The sequence below is a fragment of the Saccostrea echinata genome, unplaced genomic scaffold (assembly GCF_033153115.1).
Source record: "Saccostrea echinata isolate AGI-Se365-2 ecotype Australia unplaced genomic scaffold, CSIRO_AGI_Sech_v1 ptg000033l, whole genome shotgun sequence".
NCBI lineage: Eukaryota > Metazoa > Mollusca > Bivalvia > Ostreida > Ostreidae > Saccostrea > Saccostrea echinata.
In genome coordinates, this window is record NW_026889782.1 from 14,182,930 (window position 1) to 14,198,241 (window position 15,312).

Sequence of the window (15,312 nt, forward strand, 5' to 3'; positions counted from 1 at the left end):
CCTGGCGGGAAAATGACCAATTGGGAAATTGGTAAATGACCAATTAAATCTAAACGTACAATTATTTTTTTACAACAATTTAAAAGGGCATAAGTTTTTTATTTAATTGAGCCAAAACAAATAAACATTTTTGTGTTTCTAGTGTTTTGAAAGTGTATGTGATTTCTACTATATATTCTGCAGCACCGTGACAAGGTTTTATGTGTGTTACAGGGGGTTGGATGTTACCGATTTCAAATGGATATCATGAAGAAAATTACACCGAATGTAAATATTTGATAGACTTCCACATTCTTCAGAGTTACCACCCTTTATTCTTTTTATTATAACCTTTGTAACTTATTTATAATAATTTAGGAGGCAACCAAGATAATATGATGACCATATACATGTCATACACATTTCATTTGTTAAATACTGTCCCATAAAGTTCGTGATGTTATAGACGGAAAAACAAAGCCTTAGCTCGGTTAACCTAGGAAAGGAAATGACTCTTCTACATCTGAAAGTCGTCTATTGAAATGCAATGATCGACTATTATTTCTTCTTGAACAACCTATATATAATGCCAATAATCACAATAATATACTTAATTGAAATAAAATTAAGTATGTTTTTGTTAATGAATAAATTTAAGGAATAAATCATTGGATGTTTTAAAATAATAATTCATATTTTTATGTGTTAAGAAGTAAGAAATATGTACCTAAGGCCATGACATGTATGCATTTAACGCTGAATTTCAAGCTCTATTTCGGCCGTTTCTGTTACTTTATATCTATCATATACACTTTTTCTTTTGTTAAAGAGAATCTGGTCTATATTTGAAGTAAAATTTGAATGTCAAAATGATTTTAGACAGTTCCACAATAAAGTATTTTTTTTTCATTTACTGCTTTGCAAATATTAAAATTTACACCTACTTGCCCCTAAATGAAGAAAAGGTTGATACATATATAAAATACGTGGAGATAATCTTGTTAGAATGGGTTTGAAATCACACCAGAGTTACAATGTCATGTGTAAAAAAAAAAAAAAAAAAAAAAAAAAACTTTCGTATTTGTATGGCACCCTCATTTACAAAGGATTCAAAATGAAATTACAATTTGGTTAAAATTTAAATGATCGTAAATCAATGCCGGACCTCTATTGGTAAGGCACATGCTACATATGACATGTAAGTAAGTAAGTAAGTAAGTAATTTAATTATTTATAGTGACATGTGTACATAATTAAATCCTTTGTTTACAAACTGTATAAAATAACAATTAACACCCGGCCCATCGGGCCTATATGCCACTTTAAACACAAAATTGAAATACAATATATAAAGAAAATAAAGAGCACAACGTTAAGAGATAAACAAAAAAGTAAATAAACATAATTGTGATATATATACATATATATGTATTTTGTATGCAAAGATTGGTAGTGTCTGTTATTAGTAGATAAATATGACACTGAAATACATTCTTATTTTCTGAAGATAACGGACTGTCTCCGCATAAATGAAAAATATAAATACTTTGCAACCTGTCGAGGATAATTTGAAGTAAGTATACTTAGTAAATCCACATCTGACCATGCCATTTGATTAAGACCAGTGTTTTCAAAAAGTTTTGAACGATATTCAGAGTACAAAGGACAATGCAATAAAAATGAATTTCGTCTTAGAACTACATTATTTTTAGAGCAAAAGGTGCAAATTCGATCCTCAACAGGTTCCCCATGATATCTACCGGTTTTTATTCGTAGTGGTAAAATGCCACATCTAAATTGTGCTAAAATTGAACGTAAATATTTAGGCATATCAAGTACTACATAATTTTCCCTTCCAAAAGTTGTTTTAAAATAAACGTAAGTCCGCAATTTATGAATGCTTAAAATCTCATTGCTCCAAAGGTTGGAATAATAATTGTGTATTTTTGATTGAACCATATTTATATTTACCATAAGCTTTGACTCAAAATAATAATCCAGCTCTAGTTGGTGTAATATATCTTTCAAATCACTGCACCAGTTATTCCTACCCTTATTGTAATCAACTTCAAAAACAATTCTTGTAATTCGATCATTGCTAAAGGATAAAACTCTATTCCAATATCTGATTACATTTATCCAACGTCTATACTGACTGGGAATCCATCCAGTGTCTCCATAAACCCCCAGTGTGGGAGCAAAGCGGTGTACCCCAATAAAATACCGAATCGCTCTATTTTGAATATTATCTATTGGTTGGAATTTTTTGAAACCCCAGACACTGGATGCATAATCCAAAACAGGTATTACACAAAAGTAAAATAGTTTTTCATAAGCATTAAACCTGAAATCTTTATTACTATGAATGGAAGATATAATTTTCCCGAGAGCACGTCCCCCTGCTTTAGCAAGATTTTCTGCATTTTTCATGAAATTACCAGTGTGCGTAAACGTTATACCTAAATACATATAATTCTCAACTGTTTCTAACTTATTAAGTCCAATAGTGAATTCAAAATTGGTTGCTCTGATGTATCTGAGGCATCATTTGTCGGAATTAAGTATTCAAATGCTAACTTGGGTTAGAAATCACGTGGTGAATTATAATTTTTCGCAGAAAGCAATGTTTTCAATTCACGCCATAATTATATAGACAGCGATTGTAAGAAGATTTTTTTTTACCATTAATGAAAATGTATAAATGATCCGCCATGTACTGTCTTAAACACTACCGAGTGTCAATTTTATTATACGTTTTAAAAATCATCTGCGGCTTCACAAAGGGAAATCTCCAAAATCTGAATAAATGATATTGACATTTTTTAAGCTCGCAATTTTTCTTTAAAAGCCAGGTTCCCCGTTCACTTTCATCAGATTTGAACATCTGCGTTCTCCAGATTGGAAGAAGAAAATTCCAAGAATCTGTTTCGTATTTATAGGGAGGCTTCATTGCAGAGAGCAAAAGAATAGCTGCGTATCCTTTTTCTGTCTGTTTTGGATTTTGTAACTGTTGCATTTCAATTCTGTCATTGGAGATCTATCTATAGTTAAATTTCAATTCAAGTTAAACGAACCAGGAAGGGAAACTCTTAATACACCGTCTGTCGATGACGCTTCAACTTTGAAATCCGAACGATTTTTTTCTCTCTCTCTCTCTTCTGAACTTTTTAAATGGTTGAATCATGTGAAAACATGCATTCATATATACAGAAAATCCAGTAATTTTCGCGAGATAGTTATTAATTAGTATTTATAAGGGCAAAAAAATTTTCGGGAATTCCGGTTTTCTGAATAATACGAACAGAAAGGACTAATGGCTTTCAGACGATCCAATGTAATTACGCAAAAATAAAGGTCTCTTGAATAAAAAGGTGATTTACAGTGAAGCTTATGGAAAACGCCCTTGATAAGTTTGACAGAACACATTTAACTCTCTACGGTGGATGACTTTTTTCCAATAATCCAGGAGTGAGACAAACCCTTTGTATACATGTATTATACTGAAATTATAATCTAATTTTTGTTTATTTATAATCTAAATAGATTTTGAACAGCATGAGGTAAAACAGGAAGAGATGTTCCAGTCTCACATTTGACCTTAAAAGTCTGTGTTGTAGATGACTTGTAGATCATATAATGATGAAATAGATGCAATAATAATTAATCCATCTTTAAAAGAATGTTTGCTTGCCCCCTCCCAACTCAGGATAAAAAAAAATAGACCGGAAAATAAGCTTTTCCCCCTATGAGATATGCATTTACATAGAAAAGCGTTATATATTGATCATGTATTTCCGAATAAAAATAAATAGTTGATAATACGATGAGAAAATTTCATAATGATTTTAAAAACGTTTTCTGAAGGGTTTAAACGAGTTTCGAGTCGTTCCGTTTTAGTCAGTAGATCGTGAGAGGGCAAACAGACAATTTTTTGAAGATTGCCTCATCATGTTAATTGTTGGCTTCCTTGTATTATCTTTTAATTTGTCAAATGTTTCCATCTTTTATCCATCTTTTATCAATCTATGTGCATCTTAAAAGTTCAGGTACAAATCAACTGGTTTCAGCTAATAATTAGGATTATCATTTTATGGTAAGTATCGCGATTACATCATAGTTATTTAAATTACTGCTGCTCTTTTGCGGCGGAGTCAAGAAAGCTCTAAATCTCGCAAAATATTATTTACGCTCTTGACATTCGATTGATTCGAACAATCAGAATGAATCGAACAAAAGTACAATTTAATGCCGAGGGTTGAAAGCCAAAGAGTAGGATGTCAGATTAGACCTGCTTAGAATATTCTGTCAGCTTCAAAAAGCAACGATTTTGAAAAGAAATGATTGAATTTAAGAAGAAGAATGGGCTTAGGAAAAGTATCACAAAAAAAATTAACACATGACGACTTGCTCCTCTCAAATTTTAGCGTGGTTCAGCGAATGTTGAGCAAGATATTTCACCTGGACTTCTTTCTTATTTGTCCTTATAAAGTCCTCAGTCATACTATCGATAGCAATATCCAAACAATAAAAAAGCGGGGCTGTGAGGAGAAAAGCTCACTTTCATAACCTAAGTCGTTCGTCAGAAATTCTCCAAAAAAAAAAGATAATGTCATTTTAAAACTATTTATTCACCTAATATTTATATAGACAAAAAACGTGTTTTGGACACAAAATGCTACTTGTGCTAATTGAGATTGTCCTTGTTTGAAAACGACGTATATATAATTTACTTCACAAAGAAATATCATTTTTTTTAAACACAATACTAATATAGGGTACGTAAAAAACTTATGAAAAAAAATACAGAGAGCTCAAAATCAAATTTTTTCTTATGATAATCATATCTGACTAAGAATTAAGAAAAAAAACGTCAAGTAAATAATCTTTGATTGATTGATTAATTGATTGATTGACGCCGAGTAGGCAGTATTTCAGCTATATAATGGAAAAATAAATAAGAAGCAAATGTAAACAAAGCTAAATGCTCTTTGAAAACATCCTCGCTGTTCATTTCAATAGAATCAATTCATAAAACTTGAAAAAAAGTAAAAATACTTTCTCTGTTTTTTTTTTAAAGTAAATAAATGGCACATTTAAATGATGTCATTCAAGTGAGAAATACGATATGACCTGTGTTCATTTCTTTCAAATACACGCATATGTCGGTATGGGAATTAAATTGAAAGATTGGAATATTTTTCATACAAATATTAAATAAATATATATAACATATACAGCACACTGCATCATAAATATATATGGCAACCATAAATTTTGATTTCATGCACAACAATACATTATTAAACACATTGTTAACAATAAAACAAGTCTTTTAAAATCCCCCAAAAAATATCTGTTTTATAGCTAGCGATAGATAGCACAGGATTTTCTAATCCAAAGGATACTTCTAGATTAATCTCTCTTTCCTGTTAATTACACTTGAAGTTCTTCCAAAATATACAATACTACAGTCAAACTTCGTTATCCCAAACTCGATGGGGAGCAGTAACTTCGAAATATCCGAGGATTAAGATATTGAGGATAAAATGCTGAAATAAGATGTGTTTGGCACTTCCGAATCCCTTAGACATATCCTTGTTACTGGAGATATCTGTGTTCGAGATACCGAAGGTCAGCTGTACATGTACTATATTTGATATATTACGGAAGATCCAAATAAAATAAAACTATATATTACAAATTCAGACGATTCAAATCTTTTATCTTTAAAAATATACACGATATATTATCATTTTAAATGATTAGTCTTAAGTACTTTTTTTTTAGAAAACACAGTATTTTGTTGAATATGTATCCAGTCATATGAATTCTGTTGACATTTTGATGGATCCTATAGTCGAATTTCTTGGTTTGCTTGCAAGACTTTCAGAGTGTCAGTTTCTGAAAAAATAATTATAAATAAAGCATGTTAAATCTGTTATTACGTTTGATGAAATGTTAAATGGCAATGATTACTGTTCATTGTATGACAAGAAATGTTCACATAATTAAAGGTTCATCATTTTTAGCTTTATCATCCGTATGAATATCAATAATGCAGCTTTCGAAATATGGTCAATTACGAAAATTGAATGGAGAAACATTAATTACAAAAGGTTTAATTATTATTATTGTATTGATTGAAATCAGTTTATTGATTGAAAAACTAGGTAAAATTATAAATAATATAAAAATATTTAATTTATACAAGTGGTACATCTTCGGAAATGACAAATAAATAACCATTAACAAGAGAAAAAAAACTACATTTCAATTCTAAAATATAACAATTTAATAAAATGAAAAATAGTAACTCTTTGCGTAAACGCTTTCAAATAAGGTTCAGTAAAACTCATTTATAAGGAAGTCACACGTGCCTCAAATTTTACTTCCTAATAACCATGATTTCCCTATGACCTAGTTTTATAACCTAGCTTTGTAAACGTTGTACATAAATTTTTAGCATAATTATTAATACTGGAATATATATAATTTTTAGCAGTCTAAATGAGCGATATATTTTTCCTTTGGAAGCAAACAGAGAGAATGAATTCATCCTATGTAATAAATAGTATTATTTGAAGAATAAGGGATTTTCTACTTCAGAAAAGATAGATCAGCTCTACTCTGAGATTCTACTTTCAATATTACATGTATCTATAAGCCTTTTAGAAAGTTTTCTTTTCTAAACTAATAAATAAGGACACGTCACATTGTAATTTTCTTGAATAAATATATCAACTCAAACACGTTAAAATAAATTTCATGCATTTATATTGGTAGGAATAATTTCGCTGAAAGCGATGATGCATTTCTTGTAGACAATTTATCTGATAGAAAGCTTTTTAAAAAGAAGGATTTTATTTTTTATTTTGTAATGTTAAGCATCTATAATCTGGATCCTATATGGATCCTCTCTCTTTTCTTATATACGTAATATCTAACTTATGATAATTTTATCCGTACCTCTACCACTTCAACACTACTAAAGAAATAAAATAGATATATGTATTGCTGTTTCATTAAATCAAGTGTTATTCACAAATAAATAATCAATTACAGTAAGTTACAATATTAATAAATAACAAAAAAGATCACTTATTTAAGGTCACATTTCCAAATGTATTCTTTTCATAATAAGCAAGTCCCAAAAAAACAACAACCAAAAACATAATTTATAAGCACAAGCATCATACTATTGCAAAGGTTCAGCTCACCTTGTCCGGAAACGGATCCTCCATCCATTCGATACTCTCCATTTTCTTCTTCAAAGGAAGAAACCACACGAATGTATATTAGAAAACGTAAATGACATTTATTATTTTGAAATGATTTAGAATTATTTAAATTATGTCAACTTTATATTTATTTTACAGTATATTATACTTTTTAAAGTATTTATTTAAACACTGGTTGTGATAAATCTTATACAAACAAAACCTTTACATCACTAGTCATTACGCAGTATCTTTTACATACACACAGAATTAATCAACACAAATCACTGTCTGTTAGCAATTAGACATACTGTTAAACATAAAAAGCTACACCGTTTTTGTTTTTTTTTCAAAACAATTCACCAAAAACAACTGAACTATACATTGGTGCAACTACTTGCTAGCAGATTCTCAGAGAAAAAAAAAAAGAAAACTTACATCTATGACCTTAAAATACACAGTTCAACTAAATCATTTTGACTTTTTTGACTGATATATTTGATATCTCTCAAAATAAAATGTTTTTTTTTCTTATCTTAATAAGCAAAATAACTTGAAAATTTCAGGTTAACTGTTTTTTTTAAATTTTTTTTTTACATCTCATATTTAAGTTACACGATACAAATAACAGGCAGTTAGATTTTCCTCTTAATTGTGATTGCAATTTCTGAATTTGCAATGACGCTTATATTGGATATTTTAAGATTTCCCCCCTCCGTGGACAATTGATTGACTATTGATCAATACTTTTATTGAATAGTAGACAACATGTCTTTATTCTCCTTTTAAAAGTGATCGATTAATCTGTGAATCAATCCCTTTACCTTATATAATTAATGTGTTAATTCCTAGCATACATGTTACTTAAGAGTCCTAAGTGTAAGTGAGAGTTTTGATTAAACTGGGTGAAAACCAAATAAAAAATAGATGTCAACTAAAACTTTTTTCCATTATTTTGATTTACGTCGTCATATTTTGGTACATACAAATAGCGTTGACATATACTTGATTCCTAAGCAATTAGAACCAGAAGCACATTATCGTGGATATTTCGAATTATATAAACTAGGCCATGCTGTCCATCCAGCTTTTCCCTAACATGTGATCTTTTGAATGGTCAAAACGGGACTTTTTATACGATGTGAATAGAGTTGTCAAGTAAGACCTTGAAACATGCATATTACTGACAAATATACATTGAACCCTTTTTTAGTGTTCTGATGGGAAGAAAATTGTACCATAAACATGATAAAGCCTCTAAAAGTTTCTGAAATAATAACTCGCCTATGATATTGTTTACTGTTTGTCACATATGCGAATGCAAACAGGTTATTTTCACTCCCTAGAATTTGTTAAAAGGAAACAATAAACTCACACACATTACGAATTGCTTTTGAATATTTCAAAACTGCACCTTTTCCCAAGTAAGGCTGGTTTTGTAAAAGCAACAAATGGTTACTAGCGACAAGACATAACGCATTGTACACCTTCTCTGCAGTAGCAATTTTTCGTTTCTTTCCAAGCAAGTTCTTTGGATTATTTCCGGAAAAGTTCCGAACAATTTGATTCCTGGAGTAAATCGTTACCCCTTTCCAAATAGCAAAGAGAGATTTTTCTTGATGACATGGACAATGTTTTCCTATTGTATCATTTCTTTGAAAAGAAAAACTTAAAATACACAGTACTTATGTCACTACAGGTAAAATATATCCTATCCGAAAAACAATGTAAACACTTCATAATCACAAGCTTGCTGGGATTGAAAAATTGCCACATACTATTTATAACCCTCCACTGCACTCTAATTCTCACCTTCTCCCTCGTAAGGATAATTTATTTCACTATGACGTGTTTCACCTGATTTTAAAAAAATGAATAAATTTTATCTTTATATTTAATTATATAAAAAGCAAGAGGTTAGATACTGATCGTTTTTTTCCCCTATGGAAAATGACAATGCTCTCAATCTAAACGGTCATCGTATACAGATTAGAAACTTGGTTGTCAATATTGTATAATAAAGTTCTCATTTAGTTACTTCTCTTAATTATTCCTATGTTTCAGAAATATCAAATACTTGTAGTCTAAAATATATGTACATGTAGTATACAATGTATGTTAAATCTGTTAGGGCCCTGTCACACCAAGCTGCGTCCACACGGAGTTATTACGGCGTTGTTAAATTTTTAAAATCGCAGTGGAATCGGAAGGAAATTGCAGAAACTTCTGTAAAATTTTCACATTGTGAAGATGTCACGGCGTCCCTACGGCGACCCACGCGTTTCTACGGCGTTCTTGCGGCGTGCTACTGTGTTCCCACGGAGATCTCTTCGCGATTGACTGCGCTTCCGCGGAGCTTTCACGGCGTCTTAGGAGTTGTCACCTAGCTTTCACGGCGTTCTCATTGCGCTTGCTGCGTTCACAATGCGTTCTTCACTTTGGATATATATTCAGAAGAACTGTAACCCTTTTTTTTAAGATTCAAGTTACATGACGAAGACTTCTACTTATGCCAAGAAATATTCTTCAATTAAAAATCTATTTGAACAAATTTAGTACTAAATTATTGATAGTTTTGTTATTAAAACCTTTTTTTTTCAATTATATCCATTTACATGTGTTTTTATCTTTTCTTTGATTTTAATCTGAATGTAAAAAATAAACACACTGAAAAGTTGTTATAAAATTTAAGTAATTCCACCGCAACTCACTGAAACAACAGAACAAGTTCTGGTGTAATCTTTACTTCCCAATTCTACTCATGCTACTGGTCAGGAGTGCAACAAATACGTTAAATTATTGCTGATCAAATATGAGGCCATTGCTCTTGTTTTGTGACCAGGCCCAAAGACAATAAACTGAGAACAGACTTAAGTCAAAATTTCAAATTGAAATAATTTTGAAATAATTTTCATAATCTAACAAAATTTTCATCACTTGTTTATATTTGAACATTATACAGTCCTGCAGTTTTTAAAACACATATGTCAAACAAAACCCAAGAAATTCATAATATAAATTTTGACTTAAAGTCTGTTCTAATTTTATGGTCTTAAGGCCTGGCTGACAACGCCCTGAAAGCGCATTGTGATCGCCAACGGACGCGGTAGAAACGCCAAGGGAGCGCAATGATCGCAGTGACAACTCCTTGTTGTCGCTGTGTAATAGCAGTCAAAAAAATCACAAGACAATTAATCTCACTAGAAGCGCCGTAAAAGCGCGATAGAAACGCCGTGACAACTTCCAAGGACTCCGCGAGGTCTCCGTGGAAGCGCAGTCTACTATCACTGCGTTCATGCTGCGATCATGTGCGTCTTCACGGCTTGCCTACGGAGCTCCCATTGCGTTGTTGGAGATCTCAACTCGCTGCTACGGCGATCATACTACGTTTCTACTGCGTTTTTATCAGACCGCGATCACACGGCGCGTACTTTGTGCATGCCCAAAGTGCGCGCCGTCCCCTGGCGTTCTAGGAGACCCCACGCGACCCTACCACGTTCAGTGGAGATCTCGTCGCGTTGGAGACTCTACTGCGCTCACCTCGGCGTTTTGCATTTTTTATGGACGCCGTGCGATCGCCGTGATGACGCAGTCCCGGTGTGACAGGGGTTTTAGCAATCTAAAAGATTTTAATTACAATCTATGTTAAAATGGTCAAGATTTTTTTTCTTTTTAGAAATTGAGCAACTGTTTGTAATGATGAATTATATTACTTAGATGGCAGGAGATGTTCACTCCTCCATGGCACCTGATCCCACCTCTGATGTTTAAGAGGTCCGTGTTTGCCCTGCTCCAAAATTTGTATTGTTTAATGGACTTTTGAGCTTGAATACTGTTCGTTATCTCCATATATTTCATTAGACTAACATTTTTTCATCATTCCTATCACAGGCTACCATTGTAAGTTTCAATGTAAGAATAGTGAGATAATACATTTAAGAAATATTAGTATTTCTATCACTTTCCACAGTGTATGAATATTTAGAAATGCAGCAATTCCTCTTCACTTTTCAACATTACACATTACAGAAGAAACTGATTTATTAAATTCGCACAATATACATTCCGAGATTACTTTCAAGGTCATAACAATTACTGTCATCGTTAATATACTACTGTCAAGTTTAAATATGTGTTGTTGCAAATGTTACAGTTAATTGGGTTAAGGCTGTAAGTAAGGCTTACCAAAGTATTGACTTCCGTGGAACTGACTTCCGTGCACGCTGCCATGAATACTGCCATGTAAACTTCCGTTATATGATCTATTCACATACTGACTCGGAGATGATCGTTCGTCGTCAAACGTCCAGCCTGTACAAATAAATTGAAACGTAGTCTATTGGGAGATGAGTTGCATGCAATCGACTCATTTACAAGAAAAATAAACTTGAGATCATACATTTTATATAAGGGTACTTAAAGTTTCTTTTGACGAGAGAGAGAGAGAGAGAGAGAGAGAGAGAGAGAGAGAGAGAGATATTTACCATTCTGATCCTGGAAAGCTTTCATGGCTAAAATCTTCTCTAAACGCTTTCTACAATAAACAAAAAATCCAAAATATAAATAAGAACGATTCATTTAAAAAAAAAATAAACATGAAATTATCATTACAAAGTACCTATTTACCTTGATCGCAGTTGCTGCATGCACAATACTGTCACAATGATGACAATCAATAGTAAACCGCCCCCTGCTGATAGACCCACAATAAGGGGGAGGTTGTCATTTTCTGTGGAAACTATCCTTTGGCTACCTTTATATATATAATAAAATAAGTCATATCCAAAAATGCACAATAAGTATTAATCACATACCATACAAGAACCTGTAATTAAATATTAATGCTATCTTTGACTTTTTTCATTTTACTTTCCATAGTATTATAAATAATTTTTAAGTAATAAATAGTGTTTAACATTCATTTCAACAAATTCCTTTTTTTTCTTTTCAAATAAATTTGTTTACCATATCAACATGTCCACTTGGTGTTTTTTTTTATTATTATTACATATTATGAAATCTTGTTAACAAACAATGAATTTCCCATCTAACCTGATTGACCATCACTCATCTTATACAATAATCTCTGTTATTTCCGGTAGCATGTGCAAAAACGCAAACCCAAAACCTGTAAAAATCCAAACAAAACACTCCAACCCTCTAAACCTCTATATCTAGTCAACTATCAACCTCTGGTATCTTCAAGCACACTGAATTAATAAAGCAACATAAGTTTGTTATTAAATAGTTTATTGTTTAAAAAAAAGCTTTACTGTAGAAAATCAACAATATGAAGTGTTATAACAAAGGAATTATTTGTAAGCTTTATATTCAGAAAAGATTTATATATATATATATATATGAACATTTGTCAAAATTATTATGTTATATATTCTATGCTCAGCAATACAGATAAGTATAATAAAACGTACACGAACCTAAATGTACAGACTCAAGACAATCAAAATGATAATCTGAGGAAAACTTTTCTAATAGCTGCAGTAAACTTCTACCTCACAATTATTTCACACTTCATACATGCTATCCTCTGCTTGCTATTAATTGTTATAAGCCACACACAGTATAAAAATATCCGTCTACATTGCATACTTACATCCAGGACCTTCAAAACCACTAGCGCAGTTCTCACAGGCACCTGTGGACCGCACGCAGTTTCCTCCAAAACATTTCGCACTGCAGTCCTGTTTACAGTCAAATCCATATTTCCCGGCCACACAGCCATCAAGACAATTATCTTTAGATGTTTCACATTTCATATTTAGACAATTTGAACTACACTGATCCCTGCAGTATGTACCATAGAAACCAGACCTACAGCCATGTAAGCATCTTCCAGTTGTCTGTTCGCAACTCGTTCCACCGACAGTCTCACATCCACTACAGGATTCATTGCAAAAGGGGCCAAAGAAATTTGCATTGCAATTTCCAGTGCATTTTCCAGTGTCTCTTGCACAAGACATACCATTACAGTTTACAGAGCATCTCATTTGACACATGGTGCCATAGTACCCGTCTTTGCACCCATCTGCACAGTTCCCATTAGTGCTTTCACACACTCTGGAGTTGTCTGTAGGCTGTTTGCAGTTTAGACTGCACTGAGTAAGGCACCCCTGACCGTAATAGTCAGTTTTGCAAGATAAGCATGTACCGGAAGAGCTACATTCATAACAACCAACTGGACATAGTGTCTCGCAGAGATCATTATAATACCCGGGGTTGCATCCATAACTGCAAACAGCGTTCTGTCGGTTGCATGCTTTATTTCTGCACTGCAAAGGACAAGCGATCTCGCAACTACCGCCATACCATCCATCAACGCAATTTCCACTGCACGCCCCTGTAATCTGGTCGCATGCATTACCAATACATTGACTTGTAATATTGCAAACCTTATTGCAAGAAGCGCCGAAAAATCCCGCCTTACACTCGCACGTTCCATCATCCTTCGTGCATCGATTTAATTGACAGTTTTCATTGCAATCATTCTGACAAGTATTTCCCCATTTTCCTGTTGAGCAAGCTTGACATCCTGTAGTTCGGTCACAGTTTGTGCAATTTCCACAAATCTTATCGCACATGTCGCCATAGTACCCGGGTTTGCATTCCAGACATTTACCGTTCCTGTTGCAGACACTTCCTTGGCAGTTTGTGTGACATTGCAGACTACACAGATTTCCATAATATCCATCAGGGCAAGCGTGGCAAAAACCATTTGCAGCATTACATAAGCTATCCACGCAAGCACTACTACATGGATTTGAACCTAAAAATAAAAAGGGAATATTGTGTTAAGCACTGACTGTATATAAATGAGCATTTTGTAATCAATATTTTGTGTCATTTGCAAAAATGTATAAATTAGATCCACTGGTGAAAATGGCTTTGGAACCATAAAAACAAGCTGTGGTCATTTTAAATCTCAGTCTACCTTTTTGAAAATAAATTTTTTTAAGGCAAGACTAAGGTTAAAAAGTGAATTTGCCTGTTATGGCATCTGAGCATATTTAACGCAAATGTAAAGAACACTTACATGTTGAACCATACCATCGCGCTTTGCATCCCTGAGAACATGCGCCTGTTGTTTTGTTGCATTCTGAGTTCAGACAATTGGTATTACAAACAGACTGACAGTCTGTCCCATAGTAACCGATCTGGCACCCATCTAAACAGTTTCTTGCTGTATTCTCACAATTATTGTTTTTGCACTTATTGTCGCATACCCCTGTACACTTATTGCCATAAAACCCTATGATGCATTTGTTTAGACATACACCGTCTGCCTGTGCGCAGTTAGACTGACCGCTGTTTGGGGCACACCCTGAACATGTCGAATCACATTTCGCTCCGTAGTATCCTGCTTTGCATTTTACGCAGTTGCCCGTGTCCTGAGAGCAAATGAGGTTTTCACATTTATCTCCACATCTGATGTTGCATGTATCGCCGTACCAACCCGACGCACATCCTCTGCAAGTCCCATTCGTACGATCGCAGATAGATGTATTGCAGTTAGAATTGCAAAAGAAGGAACATTTTCCCCCATAATGACCAGGAATGCAACTTTCACAGTCCCCTGTTTCACGATCACAAATTCCATTAGCACAATTTGAATGACATCCCTGATCACATTTCTCTCCAAACCATCCAGCTATGCAATTGCCAGAGCACTTTCCGGAGGTTCTATCACAATCGGTGCCATTGCAGTTGCTGCTGCAAGAAAGTTCACAATTTACCCCATAGAATCCAGCTTTACAAGAACCGATGCAAGACCCAGTGGATTTGTCACAGCCAGTACTATCACACTGGGGACAGGTTAAGTTACAGTAGGTGCCAAAATAACCGGCTAGACAGCTTGACTGACAGGCCCCTGTTTGTCGGTCGCAGTTTCCACTTGGGCATCCTGTGTTAATGCAGTTTAAGTCACCTGTGATGAAGTAAAAACGAAAAAAAAACTTTTTACAGGCTTAATTTTTGAAACTAGTGAGTGAGATTTCTTTCTATTTCATGGGGATGAAAAATTAGATATACGTATAACAAAACCTGTATAATCCGACACTATGAGATTATTTTCGTATATATACAGGATGTTAGATTGCAA

The 15,312-nt window shown here is 33.3% G+C and overlaps 1 protein-coding gene across 1 annotated transcript in view; it reads right to left on the reverse strand.

The window, feature by feature from the left end:
• The window catches only part of LOC133198998 (fibrillin-2-like), a 48,697-nt gene that overhangs the window by 15,258 nt on the left and 18,127 nt on the right, over positions 1–15,312 (reverse strand). Inside the window, exons 3-7 of the mRNA XM_061334898.1 lie at positions 14,248–15,138; positions 12,811–13,980; positions 11,823–11,949; positions 11,681–11,730; positions 11,382–11,507 (exon numbers count right to left, since the gene is read on the reverse strand). Of these exons, the coding sequence (XP_061190882.1) occupies positions 11,382–11,507; positions 11,681–11,730; positions 11,823–11,949; positions 12,811–13,980; positions 14,248–15,138 (2,364 nt within the window). The remainder of the gene's footprint in view (positions 1–11,381; positions 11,508–11,680; positions 11,731–11,822; positions 11,950–12,810; positions 13,981–14,247; positions 15,139–15,312) is intronic.